The sequence below is a fragment of the Dermacentor silvarum genome, chromosome 1 (assembly GCF_013339745.2).
Source record: "Dermacentor silvarum isolate Dsil-2018 chromosome 1, BIME_Dsil_1.4, whole genome shotgun sequence".
Lineage (NCBI taxonomy): Eukaryota > Metazoa > Arthropoda > Arachnida > Ixodida > Ixodidae > Dermacentor > Dermacentor silvarum.
This window is the reverse complement of record NC_051154.1, coordinates 68,753,764-68,779,793: the sequence shown is the minus strand read 5'-3', so window position 1 is coordinate 68,779,793 and position 26,030 is coordinate 68,753,764. Positions and strand designations below refer to the sequence as shown.

Below are 26,030 nucleotides of genomic sequence, written 5' to 3'. Positions count from 1 at the left end.
AGAATGCCAAACGCATCCAGGGTAAGCACGACTGTTCAAAATATCATCTTAGTGTGTTCTCAATATTTACCTGCAGTGTCTATGCAATGTTTCTCGACTCGCAAACGAAGATTCTTGCTGAAAACTTGAGGCACTGGCAAGCTGATAGCAGTCTTTGAGGCTTTCCCTTACATAGGTCTCCTCACAGACAGGTCCTGACAACAATAAGCAATTTATGTAAAACAATATGTCACTCTTTTCACAAAGAAATTGACAATATCAGCCTAGAAGACATTCGGGTATCAACCGGCAGACTGCCACTTACCGCCACTGCGGTCGCATATCCAAGCATATTCTGAAGCTTTGTCCAAGTGCTTCTGGACATCCAGAGAGTTGAGCACAGACGGGTCGCTATCACAGCCGGTATCAATTCGTGCTTGCCTAATGCACCATTCAAACTTTTTGACGTAGCTGAGAAGACAATATCGAAGTGAGCACTATTCCGTGACATACGCCAATTCAAACATTAGAAAAAAGTTTTACCTGCAAGCTTTCACTAGCCCGGTTGAGTTGCTCATCCGTATACTTGGCAAAACACCTATTTTGATTATCTTGTCGCAGTTGTCCAGTTTCATAAGCAGTGAGACGTTGTCACAGTTGTTATCTGTTCGGTCATTTAAGGGTTGTCAGTGCTAAGTCACAGCTTTCATGCACGAAAGACATCGTTACTCACCAAAACATGTCCAGCGCAATGATTGCACGACAGTTGTGGAGTACAGGCCAACAAGTTTCTCGGACTCAAGAGACAGCGAGTCTTTGTCAATCGTTTTGACCTCTCTTTGCGCGCACTTGTCGTATTCTGCGAGTCCCCTGAAAACACACAGAATGCGAAAATGTATCATTACGTATAGCTTACGCTGCTTTATACGAAATAAGTTCAATCGCGGCAATACTGAGTGGAGGTTTTTCGATGTCAAGTAAGTTTCAACGTACAAGCTTTCCGACAGCAACACGTATACAGAACGGTTTGATGCTCTTCGGTTAATGAAAGGCTCAACGCTCGAGTTGGCTTCTCTTGACGGTACGTTTAACATTCGTAAGTATCGAGTGAGTGACTCAAGAACGCTATTCCTTTTATTTAGAGTCTTTAGAGTCGTCGAAGTTCCATCCATTCGACTTTGGTCCTGAACTTCTTTCTTTTGTACTTTCAGCGTATTAGAAAACAACTCAACAAGCAAACAGTACGAAAGCCATGATAAACAAACACAGTGATAGCTGCTGTTTTATAGCACTTTGTTTCTCTATCCTCGACTTCGTCCTGCATTTCGCCCTTTTCCTTTATATTTCTTTGCTACTCATTTGCTGCTATTCTCCTAAAGATTGATTTCTTATATCTTTTCTGCGAAGGATGTTCTAAAAATGAGAAGTTTGGTGTGGTCAGCTGTTTCTCGGTGATATGGTTTTTCACACGAAGAGCATTTACTATTATGGCACTGACCAAGTATAATGCATCCATATTCCAGTTATTTGCTCTTGAGAAACAAGTCCCCACCTTTAATAGCGAGAAATTATGAGCCAATGAAACTCTTCAACACCATAGTTCCAATTGCGTGCTTCTGTATCACAGTTTCATTTGTTAATGCAGTGTTGCTAGTGCAACTGGCGTCGTTGTCTATTATAGTCACCGCTGTCGTGTTTACGGCAATACATGATTGTATGCGCACGTCACTTTTCTACCGTTAGTGTCGTTTCCCGCGGCTATTTTTCTTTACTCAGCGACGCACATAGGTTGCACAAACAGCCATGAGGTGTTCTTGGTTGGACTTAAGACACATCCATGAGACGTTAATTTTTATCCATTTGTACTAAGAATCAACATCCCCGCAATGAAAATACGGTGGTTGAAATCATATTGCAAGAATGTTGCCTATATGTAACACCCGAATATTTAAACGTACTGTTCCTCCCGTCACAATACCGCTGGTATTACACCCTTTTATCTTCTGTTTGGCCGCGACCCAGCGTTGTCTTTTGACGCTATCATTCCCGCTGTGGTCTATTTGCCCACTGAGTACACCCGCAATGCCACTTCCAGAGCTGAAGAAGCACGGCAGATTGCTCGCCATCGCCTTACTATACCGTAACGCCACCAGAGGCGCCGCTATGATTCCCATCATCACAACGTTACCTATACTCCAAGTGCCTTTGTGATTCTATGGACTCTGACTTGGCGTGTACGTTTGACTTTCCGAAAAAAATTGCTTTCCCGGTACTCCGGGACACTACCGTGTCTTAAGACGCGTAGCAGACGTCACTCACGAGATTGGCCGGCTCGAATCTTCCTCTGCGTCCGTGTCACCACCTACAGATGTTCACGTATCCCACCTTAAACTTTACCGCTCGCCCACACCATAGCACCGTGATGGTGCTTCAGCAGCCGGGAGTCATGTCACGGTACTATTCCTCTAAAAGAGCGTCGATGAAGACGCTTTCTGATCTGGCGCACGCTCTCGACCATATGGTTCGTCGTTTGATCGCATTGTAAATATGTTGTATATACGTTTTCCTTTTGTGTCCGCCTCCATGCAACAACCTCAAATATAGCGCGGAGATGTCAGATTTACGTTGCATAGCTGCCGTGCTGCGCGACTGTCACGGACATGCGTGGCTCCCCGGCATATCATGGGCTTTTGCAGAGTGTTTGCTACAATGAGTATTCATTTCGCAGAAGACGCTCTGTTACAGATGCAATGGGCAGACGCCCACACCAAGAACAGATATATCGCGTGCACGCGCATACCAGTGCGGTGCACTCATTCTTCTAAACCTCTTGCCAGGCACAAGTACCATATTGAATTAACAGTAGTTTTAAAAGCAAATTGTTTCAGAAGATACTCAAAGTAGATGCACGCATACGAGCTGCAGAAATGATAGTTTCGTATTATCAATTTAGCACATGAGAAAACAATTTTCTAGTAGAGAAACCTTAAAATAAAGCCTCAAAAAGGACAACTTTCATGTGTGAACTGAAAAAAAAGTCTTTATGTCAAGCTTTTGCAACATACACTAGAGGTCATGCGATAAAATCTGTAGGCCGTCTCTTTCGTAAATCAAGGCAACATACTCATAGCGTCCTGGATTTCTCTGGCAGAATCGTACCTGCCTGTGACGTCTAGCAGATGTCGGTCTTGGACTTAGACATTAGGACCTAATTCATACATCGCAGATGCATTTGTGGTTTACTGGGCAGTAGCTCAAAGTTGAAAATTCTTCAGCAATATTTTATGTAAACGGCAAGTAGCTTAATCAAACCTCAGTTTACAAGTCGCTTGACTCTCGAACTGCCTCATAGCCGCGATTTGCTTCGCTGTTCTCGTTCGCGGTTCAAGCTTTTTCGCACTCTAATTATCTGTCGCTACCTGTAACTTTTTTTCTTCTTTTTGTCATGGTAAGCAAATCCAGTCATGTCACGAGCATCGCTGAGCGCTAGTATGAGGTCACACTGCTCGGTGCTGGTCTGCGGTCAATCATTTTTGTAAAATCAGTAACAATGTCAGTGATTAAATATAGATATATTCTGGTGCATTCTTTGTATGCGAAGCGTTCGTTGCTTCTTGACCGTTCATGGTATGATTTTAATACTATTTCTTTTCTGTCTAAACTCTCTTGTCTCTGTCTCTTGTTATCAGTCGTTTCCAAGTGGGTTGTCTCAAATCTGCGTTTGAAACAGCTAACTAATAGTACAGAAACAACATTTTAAAATACGTAACTGGCGTCATATTTAGCAGTGCTTTTTGTTTCACCATCACAGGTCTTATTTTAAAAAGGCAGAGAGAAGCTATGGGCTTGTAAATATTTCAAATGAAACGACCGTTGAAATAGCATGCGGAAAGGTATGATTCCAGGAAATGGCTTCAGTATAATGTTCGGCCTTGGAAAAAAGCTCAAGCGGTCTGAATACTTCCCAACGGGGACAGTTGTTACAATATCCTTTTCTACCTACTGCAAGCGATCAGATAAGTGAGGACAGAATAAAAATAGCACATACGGGCTCCGTTAATCGGGTTGTCGATATTGAAGAAAAAGATACCTAACACTCCGCTGAATTTGATGACGCCGTAGATAAAAATATCCGGCGATCGTATCACCGTCGTAAGAAAAACAAGGGGGACGTGAAGCGGCGGTACAGGACGACGGCCTTCCGCTTTTTCAAATGTATGCGTCACGTGCCGAGGAAATAGGTGTGTCTCATTCTTACGTTCTACTATATACGGAAGGCACTGCTGGTCTTCGGCTTTTTATTCTTCTGTTTTCAAAATTAAAACATTTCGTACATATTCATTGAAAGCAGACACTACTACGATCGCATATGCTATAGTAGTATATGTGCTGGCTTAGCGGCTATGGCGTTGCGATGCTAAGCGCGATATCGCGGTATCGAATCCCGGCCGCACCGGCCGCATATCGATGGGGGCGAAAAATGAAAACGCCCGTGTACCGTGCACTGGGTGCACGTTCTACAACCCCAGGTTGCCAAACTTAATCCGGAGCCTCCCACTACGGCCTGCCTCATAATCATATCGTGGTTTTGGCTCGGAAAACCCAAGAATTTAATTTAAAGGTAAAATACGATAGAAAGGCAGGTCTTCCTGATATACGTGGGCGACTGTGACGCGATAGTATAGTATCGACATCCACATCAAGTCCTTCCCCCTAGCATGGCTATGCGTGAAGTACTACGGCCTCATGTCCTGATGACGACCAGCTTACAGTCGCCATGTACATGGCGTGTGCAGCATGGTTTTGTGGGGACACATCGCTTACAACGTTACCACATCTTATAGGACTCGGTCATGATCAGGCCAGCATCCAGGCTACTGGCGACGTGCACACTATATTCCGCCGTATTGGTCACACTCGGCGGAAAGTAGTACCCATTTTGTATATGAGCGCTGCCGTCGCCGTTTCCCTCGCGCGTCCTGCCAACGGTCCCCGCTGCTTCTGTCATGAGTCAGGATAATGAAAAGATTCTCTACCAGTGCCAATGCCTTCTTTCGCGCTTCCTCAGTGGTCAACGGGATCAGCCGGCAGTGAACGGTACATCACGAGAGTGGCATATAGAATCGAGCGCAAGGAATCGCTACATTATACCGACCCTGGGCCTACATAACGTAACGATTTCTTTCCGTCGATTCCATACCTTTCTCATCCACCGCTCGCGACTTACGGTCATAACGTATGCGAAACGCTGCCAGGGCCACTGAGGAAGCGCGGAAAGGAATGGACATTGGCCTAGCACCTTAACATTATCACGGCCCTTCTGACGCGCCTTATCACGTGACCAGTGCCTCTCCTTTTCCGCTCTTGGCGCAAAGCCCGCTCTCTTACCCAGCTGGAGTTCTCAGTCCACGTTATCCGCGAAGACCGAGGAGAGTGTATAGTTTAATGCTATCGCATTAATAATATACATATAGTATATGGTTTTACGTTATACTATATGCTATTTACGATTGCACAATAGTAGTCGTATGCATCGAATTTACATGCACTTATGTATTAACCCTCCACCCAAAAAAAGAGCAACATAGAAAAATGCAGAGGGTGAACATACAGCGATACCAAGCCATAAGAAATGTAGCGCGAGACGGTCGAGCAAGTACTCGAGCTATTTCTTGTACAAGTAAGCAATTTAGCAAGGCCAGAAAGGTATATCGAAGGATTTTGATACGATTTTGCATAATCTCTTGAGAGCTGGGAGAAATTAATAAAAATGTCAGTCGTCAACCAAACATGTGTCGCCTTCTCTTTTTCCTATGTGTTGTGCACTTCGACCAAGCTGTTACGTTACTTTAGTGCTACATCGGGCCAGTTCACGTGCGCGACACGATGCGGTCGAGAAAACGAAGGAAACGCCGCAGAGGTTAAGCAGCGGCGGTTTCAGTGAAAGGTGTTTAAATTAAATTTTGAGGTTTTACGTGTCAACCCCACGATTATGACGCACGCCGTAATGGGGGACTTCGAATTAATTTTGAACACTTTGGGTTCTTTAGTGTGCACCTAAATCTAGGCACAAGAAGTGTTTTTGCATTTCACTCCCATCGAAACGCGGCCGGCGCGGTCGGGGTAAAACCCGCGACCTCGAGCTCAGCAACGCATCGCCATAGCCACTAAGATATCATGGCGGGTGAAAGGTGTTTCCGTGGCCTTTTAAACAGCACAGGAAAAAAAGCAACTCAAGGTCAAGGTATTCTGAGCCTGTCAACAGGACATTAATAGTGCTTATAGATAATATAAGTGCGCTTGTCTTGGCAACACGTGCAGCATAACATTAGCAAAACGGGAGACCGTCATTCTCACCACGATACAATCTTGTGGCGTTTTCCGCTCGCGCAGGGACCGCCTGCGACGCAGTGTATATTGCATATGTGTCCGAATGTGGCTTCCGTAAGCACCAGCGAGAGAATATAGACTGAGTCAATTCTAATTCCGCTCAAAAAATTAATTCAGCACTTTAACGTAGCCTGGCGAGTTGCCTCGTATATGTCTACACATCACCATACGAGTGAGGAAAATAGTATAGAATCGAATGAAGATAGTCGTCGATATTATACCTTCACCGCACAAGTTGATAGACTGCCTTTGTACGAATATCTACTGTTCATCTTTATATTGTTCCGCTGAACTAAGTGCCCGTAGTTCAGCGGGACGAATTTGTAAACATTTGACAACAGCTTATATGCACGCGTTCGACCATCCTTTACGATCACAATAAATTTAAATAATACAACAAGTTTTGAATTTGCACGCATTCTTGGCGCGCAGTGCATTCCTAGGTTACTGGCAGTACATGTAGCGCTTTAAAGCTGCATATTTCCGCTTATGCGTCTGTGAAGTGAGATACACACTAATATTTGTCAAGAGTGCTTTACCTTGTCATCCGCGAGTAAGTTGTGCGTCTCACCTTAAGCGCATGGTAATGCTGGTTAGACGCAGTACCATGACAAAAGATTCTCGCCAAAGAAAGCTGCCGAATGGCACCGGTTTTTTTTTTTTTTCGCACTCTGTTTCCGACTCAGACGATACGCGCGAAAGGTTACTATGGCTCACTACACATCGCCCTTAGCGTTAAGTTTATCAATGCGATCCGACGGTATACCGTACGTGTACTAACTAAAGAAAAAGCTCGACCATCATTTCTCTGCAAAGCTGTGACTTATTACCCCGGCGACCCGCCTAAAATAGCCTGTGCACGCAATTTCTTCTCATGTTATTGAGCGGTGTTCTTACCAAAAAAGTATATTTAAAAAATAGATAAGTATCGTTCTCAATACTTTATTACACTATGCCCTTACAGAAGCACTGCATACCTCACGCACTCGCGACATATTATTGGACGACATGTGTGCACAGGATATTTCGCTAGTTAATGGCCCATCGTGATGTCGCAGTATACTGGCTTTGGCAGATATAGTGCTTCTTAACATCGAGACGGACATACCATGCGCCACAACGGTGTAAAAGCATACTATACGGTCATATAGGCGAGTGTCATGCGCTCTTTCAGAAAGCTATCCATACGCCCTCAAGAACCCAGAAAGAAAAGAACTGGCGGCAGAAAAAGGAACACGGTACGGAAACGGTAATCCGTTTCCTCAAAAAACAACAAAGGCCACCCTAATGACACAGACCACAGGGGGGAAAAAATATGTATCTGTGGTGTTTAAGTCCCGAAGCTACAAAGGGGGTAATGAGGGACGACGTAGTCGAGGGTTTCGGATTAATTTTGGCCACCAGGTGCTCTTTAATGTACACCCGAATCACGGTACAAGCGCGTCTTCGCATTCTGCCCCATCGAAATGCGGCCGCCGCCGCTGGGCAATCAAAGCAGCGACCTCTCATGTTGAGAGGTCGCGCTGCTTGAGATATGAGCAGCGAGACGCCATTCCGCAAGATCGAACTTGCTTAAATTACCATTGGTTTTATGAATATAAAGCATTTATTTACATCCCCCCCCCCTCCCTTGCGCATATGCACTTACGTACGTACATACACTTTGCAGACGTTCCAGAGTTGTTTTAAGAAATGCGAAGAGCGGCATACGCTACTTACTCTGTCGAATGTATGGCTGTGCACTAACGCATGACTTGCATTAGAAAGAGAGCTTTGCGATTCTTTGTTGCTTGGTAATGGCTAATCATGATGGCCAATAGGATATTAACTAGTCGGCAGCTAAAACATCCACTAGCCATTTGCAAACCGCGCTCACGCAAAAGCGGGGCCCGTATTCACAAAACACCTATTACGATAGAATTGTTCGTAAGAAACAATTCCAGCCAACCCTGATGCTGAACATATTAGCGAAGACGGCTACCCGATGGCAAAGACCGCTTAAGAGGAAGCTTTAGCTCGGGCCCAACTCCGACTAGGCCTATTCAAATACATGTAAAACGCAGAAACGCTTTTCTGAGATAACCCCTGGACCGATTTTAATGAAATTTGTTGCAGTTGAGAGAGAAAGTTAAATTCTAGTGACAGTTGGAAGCAGAATTTCAATTTAAGGTCTAAAGTTCTTTTTAAATTTTTTTTAATTCGAAAGTTCGAAAAAAATAGAAGCACGAAGTTTGCAAATTAATAGCTCTGCACCAAGAAAATATATCGCGATTATGTAAACGGCATCCATTAGATCATTCAAAGGGGACAAATTCGATATGTTAATTTATATCTGACGTGAATTCGTTACGTTGTGTACAAGGTTTCTGCAAAAGCTGTATACCCATGTTACAAAATGTTTTTAGATTCATGTGTAATATATCAATTCTGTCCGCTTAAGATATACTATTAGATGCGATGCACAGAATTGTGATATCATTTTTCATTGCTGAGTTAGAGTTGTAAACTTCATAGTTTTGTTTTCTGAAAATTTGCCATTTTTTTTCAATTTTTGATAAAATTTCACGACCTAAATCAAAAATATCGAAACGAACAGTCACCAGATTTTAAGGTTGTTTTTTTTTAATGACACAAACCTCGTCAAATGTTTAGCAGTGGTTGCCGAGAAAAACGAATTGTCCTTTTACATGTATTTAGATAGGAGCACCCGAGCTAAAGCATCCTATTAAGAACGAAGAACTTTGTGACTTCAGCCCCGAACCTTGAAATCGAATTTCACAAAGCTATTCACTCGCGAAAGCACTTGACGACACTAAAGACGGCGACGAGATAGATACAACAACACATAGTCGTGTGTTGTTGTATCCGTCTCATCCCCGTCTTTAGCGCCGTCAAGTATTTTCGCTATATGTGGCCAACTAGCTCAATTTAATAAAGTGTACATCATTCCCCGGCCACATGCGCCAGTGTTGTTTGGCATCACGACTGGTCGACACCTATTAAAAAAAAAACATTTTTACACAATAAATGTTCGTAAGAGCACATACCGGTCAATGGCAAACTGCACTTACGAACGAAAAGCTTTGTCAACTCGCCCCCTGCTCTTACAAACCTCTCAGGCTTACAATAAAACGGGTCGTAAGAACAAGTGCCAGACAATAGTGATTACGAACGTATTATCGATGGCGGTCTGCCAATCACAAATAGCTATTACGACTGAAAAAAAAAGCATTATGGATTAGACCCGAGGGACGCGAACGTATTCGGAAAACTGGCCCGCGATTGGCCACCGTCGCGGCGATCGCATCGTTATTATGACAACCGCTATCATTATTGGCAGGCGGCTGAGCGCCGACCAATAACGAATCATTTTGTGAGTACGGGCACTGTAGAGGCGGTTCGCAGGGACACTGGCTGGCCAATAGGGACAGTGACCATATTAGTCATCCGATGACAAAAAAAAATTGACAACCGAAAGGTTTTGTGAATTTGGCCCCGAGCCTCCAGAGCACCAGGGGCGGTATTCTCGGATGATCGCTTTCGGCGATACTATCACTTTTGCGTGACGTAGTACACGGCGCGTTGGATGATTCCAGCGGTCTTGCTCAACAAGCGAATCAGAGCACACTGGCAGTGATATCTCCGAAAGTCATCGTCCGAGAATACGTCCCCAGGATGTTCACCAAGATTTTGTAACGGGGCATCAGTTTTATGACATCCTTATAAACAAGAAAAAAAAACATACGAGTCTTTATAAAAAGAAAACGTTCACCAAGGTTGAGGCGAAGTGAACTAAGCAAACTTTGGCTCACCAACAGGCTTTTCGAACGACGTCCTTGTTATCCGAATCAAGGAAAGGAGTCACCTTTTTACCAAGTATTGTGAGGCAGGCTCTCAACCCGGACAGAGCGTCGCTGCTATTTGTCGCATGCTTTTCTGCAGCAGTAGAGAAAAAAAGCAATGCATTGCAGAGGAGATAGCTGTCAGCGCAAACCCACAGTCAATAAAAAGAGAGACAGAAAAAAAACGCGGTCGCCTACATTGACTTTCCGTTTGTTTTTGGAGCACGTCATAGCATCACGTTCAAGGAGTATTGCACCCTTACCATACACTGCAATTGCTTTGCAGCTGCTGTTGACAAATCCAACCAAGTTTCCCGCCAAGGACCGAACTTCGTCGTACTGGAACAGCGTCATCTGCGACCGACATCGCCCTTCTACAATTGCGCGGACACAGTCCTCGTAGGAACTCAGGAGCCTACGTGGAGAGAAAGCGTCGCGTCATCTGTTGTCAAAAACCGGGCAACCACAGTGCTTGTATTGTGAACATGAAAACCCTCCACGAATTCAAGAGACAACGCTGAGGCTTCTTGGTGACCAGGAAGAACGTTTCAGCTTGGCTTCTAAATGTAATTCTTCCTTAATAAGAGCTGTAAACAAAGTTGTCTCGTCATGCATCAATAGGCTACACCGTTCAATCAGTATTCAAAATGTGTAAACCCACGAAACGTACCATAGAATCAAAACGCCCATGACTGAATCAATTATTGTGAAAGACCCGTATCGTGCTCCGCCGAGTACTCACATGCATTCCTGAACTCTCTGGCCAGAATCCAAATGGTGCGAGGAGAACGTTAAGTTTCTCAGTCTCAGATGACTAGAGCTGGAATTATCCGTGTCGTCCCGTAGGAAAGCTCCATGTTTAAATGCACCGTAACAACGAAGGACATCGTCGACCAACGCTTTTGTAGTGCAACTCGATTCTGTTGGGGTATACAAAAAAAAAAAAAAAAAACAGCAGACGTTAGTTGCTATGGTCTCTTGAAGAGCAACCATTGTACGCTATCTTGATGACAACATCAAAATATTTAACTCCACTCCTCATACGAATGAAGTGGAACGTATGAATTCGCAATTTCAAAATTCTACCACGCGTGTTCTAGAACAGTCCTCCACTGAACGTTCCACTTGGACTTAAGAAAGGTGATGGCAGCGCCGGCCCTTGACAGAAGCGGTCACTGCGCTACACTTCGAGTCAACCATCTTACGGTTGACTCGATGGAGTGGACGATGAGTGCTGTTTCTTGGCCGAGTTGGAATTGAATATTGGTATGTGTTGCGCTTTCTAAGGCACGAACATGTGATTCACACGGAGTGAGGCACACAGATAAAGAACCGGGAGCTGTATCGATGTGCCTCACTGTATCCATGTCATAGAAAAAAATTAAATCATGGGGTTTTACGTGCCAGAACCACGATCTGATTATAAGGCACGCAGTAGTGCGGGACTCCGGAATAATTTGGACCACCTGCGGATCTTTAACGTTCACCTAATTCTAAGTACACGGGTGTTTTCGCATAAGTTTTCGCATAAGTACACGGGCTAATGGCAAAGAGCACTTACGAACAAAAAGGTTTGCGAATTCGGCGCCAAAAGACGAGGCGCCGAATTCAGGCGCCATGCTGCGTTACGTGCTGCGTTACTCTTCACCGAACGACAGGGCGCTACATTTTGAGTCATCTCTGTGGTGTTAAACAACGCGCCAAGCCTAAGTGCCGGGGCAACACACGCCACTCAGGCACGCCCTTTCTGCCGCGAACGAACGCAGATGTGCACCCGGCGCGGCAGAAATGACGTCATCACTGACGCAACCATTCATTCGGGTCCGCTCCCTACACGTACCCTCCTCCTCTCTACTTCCACACATTCCCTCCTCATCTTCACAGCCGAATTAAAGTGTCCGTGCATTCGGTCCCGAATGTCCTTCAAAAAGCAACGATAAATCACCAGAGGTGGTCATAGCGCTAGAAGACACGGACAAGAACGAGAGAACAGGACGAGCGCTAACTTTCAACTGAGTGTTTATTTCGAGAAACACCTCTGATGTATATAACCAACTATCCCAAAAAAACCATACTGATAAATCACCGGTACTGTTAAGCCCAACTGTGTATCGCCAGCACGAGAGCGAGAGCGGAGAACGTTCTAGAACATTCTGGAAGCAAGTAAAAATAGGAAGCAAAAATAAACAGTGTTAAATGATCACTGTTTTGGTTCAGCTTCCTTTATTATGGCCAAAGCGTCTCATACACTGTTTTAGCAAGAGTATAATTAAAAGCGCCGCAGTAATATCACAAACCGCTGACCTCCCCGTGGTACACGCATGAACAAACGACCTTGTTGTCGCCCGCAGCGTTTCTACGAATAATACTTCTACGTACCTCGACAGCGAATAAAATTTATCTCACACAGGGATGAAAGTCGCCCGGTCTAAACGTCAGTACTGTCGCCCGGGTATTTCGCAACACAAGTAAAAGCTATTGAGTGCTTCACGAATAATAAAAAGCAGCACCACTGACTAGCAAACTAAATTCATTTCTCAGGTGGAACTACACGATTCTCGCCTAGTTTGCCACGTATAGCCACTGCAGCCTTGATCGGCGAAAAGCTAGTTGATAAAGTCTACCATGCAGTATAAAACTCGTAGCAAAAGTGAAATGACCATAAACGTACCTGTGAGTACTCTGACAGGAAAGAAACACGCAAAGACGACAAGAACCAACGATATCACTTGTAACAGTACGCATAAGAGGGCCCGCCACCTTGCTAAGCCTGTCGACCTGCCAGGAGAGAAGAAATCGCAGCTCCGGTAAGTTTAAAAACGCATTTGTTGACCCTACGCTATGTCAAGTCTACTTACATGACTCATCGGCAGTTGAAGTCGCTTTTTCTGCCAGCGCTCAGCATGCAGTTGCTGGCATCGAAGGTTACAAAGAGACGTGGTTCTAGAAGCCACGCGCTGGGCCCGAGCAAGGAGCACTTCTTTTTCTTCCGCGTGCATCGCCACCTGGATACAATTAAGCTCGCTTTTCATTCCAATGTGCAAAGGAAGAAATTCACGAAGCAAGAACACAGACGATGAAAACAGATGGCCAAATATGTAACAGCAAGATAAAGAAATACAAACAGGCAATGTGGAACGAAAAAAAGAAGAAAAAAAGATTTGAAGGGACTTCTCACGCTACTATTGTGCGAAAGAGATGCGAAAAAATAGGTAGTGTCCTTCTTGGTGTGTCTATATTCCAACCATTTGTGTTTTACTCAGCTGTTTGTTCCGCTCATTGTTTATGTTACGTCTATTCATTAGAGTTCACTTCATTAAAAAAACTAAATTATGGGGTTTTACGTGCTAAAACAACGACGCCGTAAATTGGACCACATGGTTGCTTTAACGTGCGCCTAAATCCAAGTACACGGGTGTTTTCGCATTTCACCCCCATCGAAATACGACCGCCGTGGCCGCGACCTCGTGCGTCGCAGCCCAACATCATAGCCACTCAGCCACCACGGTGGGTTGGGGCTCACTTCTAAGCGCCACTTTGAGCGACCACCAATTGTAACGTGTGCCACCTGCTCAAGTGTCACATGAGTCACGCCCCGAGCACACAGGAATGAATGAATGAAATACTTTATTCAAAAGGAAAAAAGGGGATGGGGTCATAGAGTCTTATGGGTGAGGGCCGCCATCCAGAACTCCAATAGAATATCTTGTGAAGATAGACAATATTTCACTTACTCTGGTGTACACATACTAAGACTATCTTCAGCCGTCTCGTTTTCGGGGTGCATCTGCGCTTCGCCATTCTCAGCAGTTCCGAACGCGCAGCGCGTCGATCGGGCGTTTCGGCAGCGTAGCGCTTTCCTGCAGCCTCGGCAGTGCGTCGGCACCTTTCGGCTTCTTTACGACTTTCAAGGGTTGATACATGTTGGCTCTCTTTATTTTATTTCTTCTGTCAAGAGGTGTTCAAATAGGAAAGTTTCCGAATCGAATCTTTTACGAAAACTTGAGGAAAACGACCTGCAGATATTCAATGTTTTTTTTTATTTATAAACACAAGAGAAATATAAAGTTTGCGTCAAGTCGCCTTGGCACAAAAATAGTTGATGACATTATTTACGTTGGTTCGTTACAGGCATATTTAAATGTACGTAACAGTTCGCTTATGAAGGCGCTTGTAAATGAGAAACAACTGCTTTGAGTTATCTAGTTCACCAAGACAATGACAGTAATGAAAAAATAAGAAACATCATGGTCACCAGATGCACGCAGAATGTTGAGTTCGTTGAAGGAAACAAGTGTGATACTACAGCACCACACACTGTTTTAAGGCTGCGAAAATATGGTGCGAATGGCCAAATAATGAATTGCTTTGTCTAAACGAAGACAAAAAATTCTCTATAGGCTCCCTAAAAGTGAGGCATTCATAATAATTGACGGAAGTTCACTGAGCAGTAGTTCTTTGTGCGTTCGCCCAGAAACTGGCGTCCCTGAGCAGCAACCGCAGCTCCCTTGCACAATAATCATCCAGTTCAGCCCTCACTTCCATTGTTATCTCTTCTTTGAGACTCCAATAAGTGTTGCTATCCCCTTAAATATTAAAAAAAGTAATATTTAACAATTTCGAAAAGCCAGTTCCTGAATCGAATAGCAAAGATTATTCGATTCCTACTCAATTTTTCTAATATTCTCACACCCGTACTTCTGTCTAGAGATGTAAGCAGTTGAAAAAAAAAAAACATTGAAATTTCGGACAAAAACAGGTTTTTTTTTCGTTTTTTTTCAGCCAGGATAAAATTTTAAAATAAGCACAGAGTTTCTCCTCGAAATGATGATGATGATGATGATGATGATATGATTTAATGGCATCCCCTTTGAAACGGGGCGGTGACAAATAGTCACCGAGCCTGTTTGATTTAATCAGGTATACTATACATGTTCTTTATCTATCATTTTTGTCTACCTCTCATTAATCTTTTTCTTCTTTTTTTTTTCCAAAATCTACCTTGTACCGCTACCTATGATTTTAAGAGATCAGGTCATATCAACATCTTCCCTGCTTTTCTTCCACTAGTACTGTAATCATCTCTTGTTTATCTCTACGGCTGATCGGTTGATGTTTCCTTCCCCTTTAAACCCAAGCACTTCTGGAAGTTGTAGGTTACTTACGGTTCTCGCTGGGTGAATCGCTTCGCGTTCCATTAGGATGTGCAGAGTAGTCTCCTGATCTTTACTGCAGCATAATACACATGCCTCATCTAGTTCCGAATATTTGCTCCGGTATATTTTGGTCCTTATAGGCAACCGGCTCGAGCCTCAAATAGCAAGGCACTGCCCTTTGTGTTATCGTACAGATTTTCCCTTCTAATTTCTTTCTTCTCGCTGTAACTGCCTCACCGTAACTCGCCGTAAGAGGCAGTTACGGCGCTATACTTTTCGCTTCTCTTCCTTTTTAAGAATCACTCACACAAAAGAGTGAGGAGCAGGCTTCTGTTGAAAAGGGAGCGTTTGAGAGAAAGGTGACTTCACGCTCCGCTTGCGAGCTCCACGCGCTGCGCACGACTGCAAAATTTGGTTGAGATGTTCACAGCAGCGTATGCTATCCGCGGACTACGTTTTTTCACCAAGCCCGAGGGGTGGTTCAGGACCCCTTTAACATCCTAAAGGAATACGTCTTCCCAGCAGTATGGGAAAACGTTATCTATTGGTTCCGACCTACAGCATATAAAAAAGTGGTTCCCCCAAGGAATAAATGGGCCCTTCTTCTGCGTCCACGTCTTGCTTTCCAATGTGTTCATACATAATTTGTATAAAAAGCACTTGCACAAGGCCACCCCTGCCGTTCGCAGTCTCATTGGACAGGCCACTGCCGAATCCGCTCTCAGCCAACTCAGTGTGCTACTGTGCTGCACTGTTTCTCTCTCTCTCTCTCTCTCTCTCTCTCTCTCTCTCTCTCAATCTTTCTTTTAGTGCATGTATTCTCGCTATTTGTTATTTGGCTCTTGTCTGCGTACTGTGTTTCAGGTCTCCTTTTAGCAGCCCAGCACGGGCCATCTTCGCAGCGCTCGGAACTCCCGCCAGTGCATCTTTGTCCATTCATAATCACCATGGGCGGCACCTGTTCGGGAAACACATTAGTGCCAGGCCACAATATCTGGAGAAAAAGGCGGACCGAGGACTGCAGACCACAGTGTACTGTGCGGTCCGCTCCTATAAAGGGAACACATAAGTGTAAAGCACGCGCGAATCTTTCTTTTTGGCAAGTGTACAATTGCCCGGCTTTGCAGCAGATGACTTGTAGTTGGTGACACTTGCACCTTTACTCACACCTGTGCAGTTCATCGACATAGCTTCAGCCTGCACTTGCAGCTATAGCACTAGCAAAGTGAGAGCTGCACGTTGGAGTATCCCCTTTCACAGGGGACTACGCTGTACGTGTGTGTCCGCGAGTATGTCACGATGCCATTTCAGAAAGTTGTATCATATTCTTGAGTTCTACGCTGAAGGAAATGACCAATTTCAGCGAAACGACCTCGTTCGAAAGTAAGCACTTTCCCGACATGTCGCTCAAGCTCAAAACGCGCCACATACAACTCGTGATGGAGAATAAAACCGGATTGCTTATTCTATGGTTGAAACCTGTCGCAACCTGTTGGAAACTTGCTGGATGCGGTTGTTGGAGTGACTAGTCGTACGGCGGATCGCACCGGAAAAAAAATGTCAGATGCCTACTGCCAAACGTAATCCTGCGCTTGAAGCTCTTCTGTGAGATTTAGGTAAGATTATACGGGTCGAGTGAGCTTCAGGTCAACTTCCCTGATAAGTAAACGCTTTGGAAGGCCGAGCATGAGGCCCGGGAATATCTGTAGTGATGAAAAGGCTATGGAAAGAGAGAGAGAGAGAACAAACGAACGTTATTTGCAGCAACAAAACCGAAGTCCTTATCGTGTAGCTTTACCGGCCCTCTGAAGCATAGCCAGCACGCTGGCGGCGGCAGAAAGTGGTTCCTATATGAGTTGTTGTTGTTGTTGTTGACCTGAGTGGTTGTAGCGCATACCCACAGTCCTTGCATATCAACATCGCCGAAAGCAGTCCATTGTTTAGCACCGCAAGCACAGCGGGACCCAGTTTCAAGCAATGATGATGATGATGATGTACCTCTGTCATGGCTCGCACCCACTAAGGGGGATAGGCCAAGAATCGGGCGGCAGTGGGAATGCTAAAGAAAATTCATATTTGAAAACAAGAAAACAAGAAACGCCAAGTAAAAGACAGAAAAAACAGGCAGATGTCGCAATAACTAGATTAGCATGCGAGCGAGCAGTCAGACTAACTGAAAAGGTGAAAGTGAAGAGCTGTTACAACCAGGGGGAGGTAATATTAACAAAACAATTTGGAGAAATCAATTTAGGTGATATGAATGCATCTGATGTGTAGAATACAAATACAATAATTAGCAGGGTAATCGTTTTGTTTCAGTCAAACAATTAAATACTGCGCAACACACGTCTCTGTGACTATAGCCTAGTGCTGAGGCCTCATATGATAACAATACTGGTATGTTTAAACCTAATCCAATTTTGTAGAGTGGAGCTTCCAGTAATAACTTTCTGTGGTGTGAATATCGTCTGCATGATAAAAAAGTAATGTTGTATCGATTCAATTTCCTTACAGTTGTGACATAGAGGGGACATCGTAATGAAAGGAGTTCTAGATGATGAAAAACTCGTCTTTCGGAAGTAGTCTCGATAGCAGATGAAAAGTTAGGAAGCACCATTTCTTAATCTTGTTGCGAACATATTACAGCTGTCTTCAAGAATATCGCTTAAATTCAATTTTAGTTTTACTATCGACGCGGGCCCAAATTTGGCTTGCGAGCGAAAAATCGTCTCCGGTGTGAAGAAAGAAGACCCGACATAGCACGCGAAACGTGCACGTGCCGCCCGTGACGCTTTGCTGGCAGCTGGTGCAGACGTCACGCGGCGCACGCTCTTGGAACGCTCGAAGCCCGTCGGCTGACCTCTGGTACCTCTCGTTCCGACAAGACGCAAGTGTTCGAGGTTCGTCTGTCCAGGACAGGTGAGCGACCCTTCGCGACCTCTCGCGCAGTGGGCAGACACTGGGAACGCCCTGAATGCTTTGATTACCTTCACAGCATGAACGCCCTATGCTAACGGTCGTTTCGATTTTCATTACGTCGTCAACTCAGTTTGTCATCATCTTTATCCAATATAGTGCCAAGATTGCAGACTTAGCTCTTCTCCTCGAGCCAAGACATCGACAGGTATTAGGTGCGCACGAGCGCAATCGGAAGTGAAAAGCGTATGGTGATATCGCGTTGTTATCTAGTACAGTGGCAACAAAACGTTAAAGTGATAGGCATAGCGCTAAGAAACAGTAAAGCTGCAGCAAAGATTACAGCACAAACGCAGTATTAGCTATTCAAAAGCTCAGAGTAAGAAAGCAGGGTTGGGACAGGTAATGTAATGCGTATTGCAAATACCCGGCGGTCTATGATTAGCATAATGGCATGCCAAGAGAGAGAAACGCACTCGAGGATTGCAGAGGATTTGTTGGTGTGATGAGATTAGGAAATTCTCAGGCATGATATGTCTTAGAGGCTGATGCAAGATACACAAACTTCAATGTCGCAGAGAGGAGCCTTCGTCCTGCACTGAAACTTCAAATAGGCATATAATGATACATACGATGCCGATTCTTCGATTAAACTTACGTAGATAGTTTACCCAACCACTAAAGTAGTGGTTTTGCCAAGCGCAATACTCTAAGCGCATTCCTGTCTGTGGATCATCTTGCTTAGGTCCATCAGTCTGAAGAACTTGTAGCGCGTGATCTCGCCGGAACCAGGCCGTTGCTTCGAAGTGGTCCCACTGGGCAGCGCGCCATGCGGTCCGTCTGCGCTCTCCTGCTAGCCATGGCGGTCGCCACAGGCAGCGCAAGACGCTCCCTCCTTGAAGAAAAGCGGGTGGACGTACTTGGAGTCGACGACAAGGCCAGACCAGGAAGCGACGGTGAGTCGCCTTTGTTAACGACGCGACGCCGGATATCGGTGATAATGCACACTAGTGCAATTATTCCGGCAGCTCGGACGCAGCCTTCCGGCTCTTCATTTCTGATACAGCTTTCTTGCATTATATGCTCCGTAACAGTAAAGGCGATCTCACATTTAGCCAACGCGACGCCACGCAAACACGACGTAAAAACGACGGTGACAGTCTGCTTACAAATGCTGGTGGCAGACCGAATCGTCACATTGGACCGACGCCACTGCCAGCGCCACCGACGACGAACAATCGTCGCCGCGTGAGAGGCTTTCCAGTCAGTGGTGCTCAGAGAACCGGCTTTCCGACCGATAGCGCGGGCTGTGAACCCATGCCCCGTGTCTAGGCAATTACTTCCTACCGCGCCCCTCTGCACACGTGCTACAAATATACTGTACGTTGTTTTTTACCCGTTTCTTCGGATGCAGTGCTATGCTGCTTCATTTTCCCATGTTGACCCTTGCATGCGGTGCATACAGTGGAGTCATACTGCTTTTTTTCTTATGCTCTTATAAGTGAGTATACTCTAAGTGTGAGTATATATGCTCTTATCTATAAGAGTATACTCTTGTACGATTATTGCTGTGAGACGAGATAAGCCCCAAAAGGTACAAACTTTTTTAAGAGTGTATACTCTCGAACGCGACGACGCAGCAGCGGCGCGGCGCGGTGGTCCCAAGAGACCGATCAGGTGCAGGCTCACCGACTCAGCGCTGCGAAAAGCGGTAGCACGTAAAAAGAGGGGTGTGCCGAGGCAACCGGCTGTTTTACACTATACCTGCTGCAATTAATTTTTCATACCACATTCTTAAAAAGTTTGCACCCATTGGGGGCTTATCTTGTCCCACAACAGCCGCCCCCCTCTGGCGCCATCCCTGACCGCGAAACGATCATCATCAACATGCCGCGCCGCTTCGATAGGAATGCGCTGCGCATGGGTCAAGCTTTCGAAAGTGATTTAAATTAATCCTGTATGGTGACTTCCGCTACATTACATATAATTATTATAAATATCAGCTTAAACGCTACATGACCTATTATAAAACCCGCTTCTGTTCGGGCGAGTTACTGCACTAGGACAATTAACTGTATATTTACGTTTTGTTAAAATCAACATCTTCGAAAATGGACAAGGAAAATGAAACCGCACTGAGACGAGCGCCAACTTCCAGTTCTCGCTGGTTGCATAATCGTTGTCTATTTTCCGAGCCATGAATTCTAATAAGATGGAGCGCCAAGTAGACAGTCCCCATACCTTGTTGCAGATTCATTGCTTTTATTAAAGACGCGTATAGGGGCAGTCAATACAACGGCGTCGTACGGGAAGTGGGAAGCACCCTTAAAAATTAAATTCTGGGGTTTTACGTGCCAAAATCACGATTTGATTGCGAGCCGCATTAATTTCGACCACCTCGGTTTCTTTAACGTGCACCCATTGCGCGGTACACGGGCGTTTTTGCATTTCACCCCCATCGAAGGGCGGCCGTCGCGGCCGAGATTCGATCCCGTGCCACGGGCTTAGTATCACAACGCCATAGTCACTACGCCACCAGGGCGAGTGGAAGCACCCTTCTGTCGTCTTGTTCCAAATAAACTCTTTCCGGCTTGGGACATGCTTCGCAAACTGTTCAAACAGGCAGACCTGTACAAAAATAAGCATACGTGCGTCTATCTGTATTTCAAACATGTACCTGAATGCATTCACGACGTTTTCTTGTTCTTCATTTTTTTAACAGGAAGTGATCACTCAGAAAAGCCAGGCGCCAATGACTGCGACAAGAACAAGTTTCGCGAAGGCATCACAAACTGCGAAAATGGACTGAAGCCTCTCGAAAAATATCTTACTGAAAAGAAGAACGATGACTCCTGCAAGTGAGAACCATTCCTTGCTATAATTTAAGAGCAGAGTAGCTGTATTTGGGCACGAATCATAATGTAACCTTTTATACGATTTTGGCTCCCAGAACTGTACCTGGGATAGGAGGGACAGCGTATACCATTTTAGGATTAATTTCCACGACCAACGCTGCTTCTTATTTAGCGCTCACTCCTGCCTGGGCACGCTTTTCTTTGTGTAGGGTGATTGTTACTAAATGCCGCAACAGATCGGTACTAGTGAAAGCAAGTGGAAAGAGCCCGGACAGGCGCGATTTAGGGCGGGGCGAAAGCATCATGCCGTGAGCTGAAATAATTTGCCATTAAATTTGCGCATGCACATCGTCATTGCCCAGTTGCCCCTTTTTGGTACGCCTCGAACTTTCAGTGGCTGAGGTGAACAAAATTAACTCAGAGTAACAAAAAAAAAAAGAAAAAAAACACGGTTGCTGAATGGTCTTTTAAAAAATATTCGTACTCCTCTTCTCGGGCTGCCAAACTCGCACACACTGACCTACACTAAATGATCTTGCACGAAGGCCACAGAAACTCGTCACAGCAACTGCATTGATAAAACCAAGGTCAAATAAAAAGGCAGCATCGGTTTGGCCTCATAGAGCTTGCGTCTCATGTAGGCAACCTTAATTAAACTGTTCATTTTGTGAATTTTTGTATCCTTGTGCAAGTGGTGGACATAAGATTGCCAGTTTGAGTATATTAATACTGAAATTTGCGTAGAATAGCTAACCCTCGTCACTAGACTACTGACCCGTGGTGATTCGGCCATCCCACATTTTTGTAACATTGTGTAAGGCGCCTTCGTGCTGTGTCGTTTTCCATCTTTCAGGCTGCTAAAGATCTACCTATCCTGCATTGAAGACTTCCAACTCTTCCTGTCTTGCGAAAACGACCCGGCCTCACAGAAGGAGATGGCTAAAGCAACCAGTATTATCGTCAAAAACCGGCTGAATTGTACAGAATGTAGGTGAACAAATGTTAACACAGCAGCAACGTATACTGAAAGCTTTTTTTTTCCTCCCAGTGGCGTTTCTGACGGCAAATATAACGTCCAAGCTTCCCCCGCAGAATGCAGCTGCTGTCAACAAAAGCACGTCGGCCGCAACTAAAGGTGTGTACCGCTTCTTGCCAAAACGCTTACCTTACATTTAATGTCTGGGTGCGGCTGTCGGCAGATTCTCTATTACCAGTAGGTCATCAGGGGGCCGGAGAGAGCTATAGGTGTTAACTCGTTCGTTCCGCGCAGCTCCCTTGGTGACCAAGAAGTGCAGCGAGCGAAAATTGATGCGCCGCATGGTCGATTGTCTGAAGACTATGAAAGGTAACTTGGAGCCCTTGCTGGACAACAAGAAAACCAACCAGAAACTCATTTGCGCGTAAGCACCTTCTTCACTCTTCACGCTTTCAGTTAGCTTTTAGACGGAAGCCCTAAGTAAGACACTGTTATGTTTCAAAGGCAAACCGAAAACTTCAAGTCGTGCGTTAATATCGCTCTCGCCCACACGGACTGCAACTCCGACGAAGAGGTGCTGGACCAGACGACGCACTTCATCGTCCATGTACTCTACGAGCACCGCTGGGCTTGCAAAAACATTCAGAGTGAGGCTAGTTCTTTGTGCACTACCCGCGCCGGCCCCCAATGAGCACATGTCTTAAGGTCTCCTCTGTTTCCTTTCCTCGCAGCGAGCGACAAGAAGTGCGAAGAGCGTTCGTTGGTGCTCAAGCTGAACCAGTGCGTCCGCCTCCTCAACAAAACTGTTGAGCCTATCCTAGAAGATAAGGAAAACAACAAGCTGAACATCTGCAGGTGAATGACGCACTTGCGACCCTTTAAGGTGGGCGTCCTTTCACATAAGTTGTCTTATTCCAGGGCGAGCGACACGTTCCTGCTCTGCGTTAACGAGGCGGTCTCTGAAACAGCTTGCCGCGAGGACTCTGAAGTCATGTTTCACGTGTCCCACTTCGCGGACAAAATTCTGCGCCACCACAAGTGGTCCTGCGACCAAGCCGGAGCTTCTTCCAACCGACCCAGGCTGGAAAGTAAGTTATTGCGGTCGCCAGCATTCTGCGACATTTCTTGCGTATAACGTATCTGACGTGTTCTGTATTTTTATGCACCCAGATCTTCGTCAAAAAATGGATGCCAACGGATCTGGAAACCTTACAGGTAAGTATAATGTAAATTAATCCTACGTAAGGAGTACTGGCCTTTTTTGAAAGGTCGCGAGCAACTCTCTTGGGTTGGCAGCAGCCCGATCTTTGAACGGAGGTGGGCCAACAGCACTGGTACCTGCAGACAACAAGTGCAACTTCGAAATTGTCCGGACGGCCGTGGACACGTGCCAACAGTCTGCGTACGACCAGATCAAAAAGAAGGGCATCTCTCAGCCGAAACATCTTTGCGTGTAAGTGATGTGAACGTCTTTGAATCCTTTCTCTCCCCATGCTTATCGACGCGGCAGAATAACTGCATGCTATCATCGGCGACATAGAAAGGGCGTCAGTGTTTTACTCACCAGCTTACTAAACAAGGAGAATATAACCACTTGCATAATCATTCCACCGTTCACTGAGCGTTACTGTGTAGTTGAATGCCGTTAGACTTCGCGTAAACAACAAACATCGGTTCGAGTTCTCCGATTATTGAATTAAACGGCGAGTTCGAAATTTCCAGTGAAATGAAAGTTCATTTGATAACTGTGCACTTGTGCTTGGAAACGAGAAATGGGCACGCGATCGTTATGACCAGTAGTAAGGTTTAGTTAATTACGACTAGAGATGCGAAGTGCGGAAGAAAAACTGGAAAATTCCGGGAAAACAATGTTTTCTTTTTTTTATTTTTTTCGGCGCAGTTGGAAAAACTGGCCAAAATTTCCGCGGGGAAAAACGTACAGAAATAAAACTTAGGCAACACCCAGCGTTGAACGTGAAAGCGAAACGCAGAACGCAGAACGCTAAACCGAAACGTCGCACATGATACCGAAACTCCAAGCGACGGCTGACCACACGCCATCGATATCACATAATGTCAGCTCCAGCGTCCGCGTAGCTTCGTCATTCGGGTGCGGTTTCTCATGTTTTGGTGCCCGTTATTGTTAAATTTTGGCTTTCCCTCGTGCACTTGTGCAACCTGTGGCGGAAGTCCGCATATGAAGCCGTGTGGAAGCAGATTCTGCAATGGTACGGCCAATTTACGACGTGTGGATGCACTTCACGGTCGGGGAGACATCTTGATCAATGTTTCCATAGACGAAATAGCCACAGAAGAGACATTTCAGTGTCCTTTGTTCTAACTACCGTAACAATTCTAAGAAGCCGCACCCGTTCACAGAGAACTGAACGCGTTCGCGGTGATGCTTCTGGCTTGTCTTCGATTTGTTAAACCCTGCATTCGTTTGTGAAAATGTAGAAAGCATTTCACTTCTGTTATTTACATAATGAGAGTTATGGCTTTTAACATTTGGCAATAAACTATTGACCGTATGCTAAATAAAATTTGTTCTTTTCCATTTTTTCCAAAATTTCGGGAAAAAAACGTGAAAAAAACAGGTTTTTTTTCAATTGCTCAAAATTTCCGGAAATTTTGCATCTCTAACTACAACGCAGTAAACAAAGTTTACAGCCATTATCTTGGTACAATTACACAAATTAATAATTATTGCAAGCAATAGCTGTGTACACACGAATGCTTCACTGTGCGCCAGTATAACGGCGCACTGTAGTGTTAGTGACGGTATTTGGAAGATGGACGCTCAATAATTGCATAGTTATTTCAACCACTCTGTATCCGTTCCCCACTCCAGGGAACTGCGTATCTTCAAGGATTGTTCCATAGAAGCAACGAAGAAAAACGGGTGCTCCAGTGACAAGAATGCCGAGACGTACGTGTACGACCGCGTCAAGGATTCCTTCTACAAGTACCTCACCGACTGCCGCCCGCTGTGGTCTGCTGCTGCACCAATGTCCACCAGCTTCTGGGCACTCTCCGCCGCCATACTCCTGGTGCTCGCGCAGCAGCGCCACTAAGCTTACCGCGCCCGGGACCCAAAGAGGAGCGTCACGTCGGCACTGCGAAGTGTCCGCAATTGCGAGAAATGCAGCATCTTGAAACGTGCTTTGCTAAAGCAATAAAGGTCTGGAATAAATAGGGAGTGTGTAAATGTTTGTGTCGAAAGGGGGAGAGGAAGCAGAGGAGACGGCACGGTACACGTATTGTACGTTTTCTGACCTTACTTGTATTTCATACGGCTCCTGTCGTATGAAATACAATGCTATTGGCCAGATTATTCCAAACAAAATGCGTGCCACCGGACCATAGAGAAAGACTAATAGGGAGCGTGACGTCAGGTAGCAAGACTCGGCAAGCCAATTATGAACACCCGCTTCTCCGCTCTGCTCTCCCCCATACCCTCCGGGCCTCGTATAGGCTAGAAACTAGCAATTACGGCTTGGCTATCACGTGGTGAGGGCCTATTTCCAATGAACCTCTCCTTTATATTTTTATGACTAGGCTTCAAAATTGTCACGTGACGCTATCTCCTATATATTTTCCTCCCTCCGTGCGTCACACAAACAGCGTGCAAAGTCGTGAATAAATAAAATGCTAAAGAACGGCTGAGAACGTGTTTATTACGTTTGTTTACCAGAAACGCCTGCTCTGGACTATTCGTGCACCGCCGTAAAGGAATAGGAAGATGGGCGTCAGGGTAAGGTATACCTAGGTGATGCAAGAGTTTTGCTACTCTGCTGTTGCCCTGATGGTGATGGGGTTATTTTCTCCGCTCGAAATCCAAGAAGGATACTCGCACGGCGTGAGATTGGCCAAGAAATGGGTAGTGGAAGATAAAATAAGTGTAAAGAATTCCAAC

General features: G+C 45.3%; 2 protein-coding genes across 7 annotated transcripts in view; one reads left to right on the top strand and one right to left on the bottom strand.

Moving 5' to 3' along the window:
* Window positions 1-13,195, bottom strand: part of LOC119445299 (uncharacterized) — a 77,058-nt gene extending 63,863 nt beyond the window's left edge. Inside the window, exons 1-9 of the mRNA XM_037709646.2 lie at window positions 13,070-13,195; window positions 12,883-12,989; window positions 10,954-11,131; window positions 10,475-10,626; window positions 10,182-10,305; window positions 713-849; window positions 523-643; window positions 305-450; window positions 71-194 (exon numbers count right to left, since the gene is read on the bottom strand). Coding sequence (XP_037565574.2) covers window positions 71-194; window positions 305-450; window positions 523-643; window positions 713-849; window positions 10,182-10,305; window positions 10,475-10,626; window positions 10,954-11,131; window positions 12,883-12,989; window positions 13,070-13,071 — 1,091 coding nt within the window. The 5' untranslated portion in view covers window positions 13,072-13,195. The remainder of the gene's footprint in view (window positions 1-70; window positions 195-304; window positions 451-522; window positions 644-712; window positions 850-10,181; window positions 10,306-10,474; window positions 10,627-10,953; window positions 11,132-12,882; window positions 12,990-13,069) is intronic.
* A 4,939-nt stretch (window positions 13,196-18,134) lies between these two features.
* On the top strand, window positions 18,135-25,304 carry LOC119465211 (uncharacterized). Of its 6 annotated transcripts, XM_049660958.1 has the most exons (13): window positions 18,168-18,286; window positions 18,443-18,498; window positions 19,029-19,239; window positions 21,006-21,141; window positions 21,992-22,125; window positions 22,187-22,273; window positions 22,409-22,538; window positions 22,619-22,761; window positions 22,846-22,969; window positions 23,033-23,202; window positions 23,285-23,329; window positions 23,411-23,567; window positions 24,966-25,304. In XM_049660958.1, exons 3-13 carry the CDS (start codon window positions 19,113-19,115, stop codon window positions 25,186-25,188), a joined length of 1,476 nt encoding a protein of 491 aa, XP_049516915.1. In that variant the 5' UTR covers window positions 18,168-18,286; window positions 18,443-18,498; window positions 19,029-19,112; the 3' UTR covers window positions 25,189-25,304. The 6 variants fall into 6 exon arrangements, with proteins under 6 accessions (XP_049516920.1, XP_049516919.1, XP_049516914.1 ...); XM_049660963.1 differs by lacking the exon at window positions 18,443-18,498 and having other exon boundaries at window positions 18,135-18,286; window positions 23,459-23,567; XM_049660962.1 differs by lacking the exon at window positions 18,443-18,498 and having other exon boundaries at window positions 18,135-18,286; window positions 23,414-23,567.
* The last annotated feature ends 726 nt before the right edge of the window (window positions 25,305-26,030 follow it).

Bases quoted from the DNA above. Each gene is read 5' to 3' on its own strand.
- LOC119465211 (XM_049660957.1), top strand. From the start codon at position 19,113: ATGCGGTCCGTCTGCGCTCTCCTGCTAGCCATGGCGGTCGCCACAGGC. The intron at 22,274-22,408 runs GTGTGTACCGCT...CGTTCCGCGCAG, and splicing joins CACGTCGGCCGCAACTAAAG to CTCCCTTGGTGACCAAGAAG. The intron at 22,762-22,845 runs GTGAGGCTAGTT...CTTTCCTCGCAG, and splicing joins GGCTTGCAAAAACATTCAGA to CGAGCGACAAGAAGTGCGAA.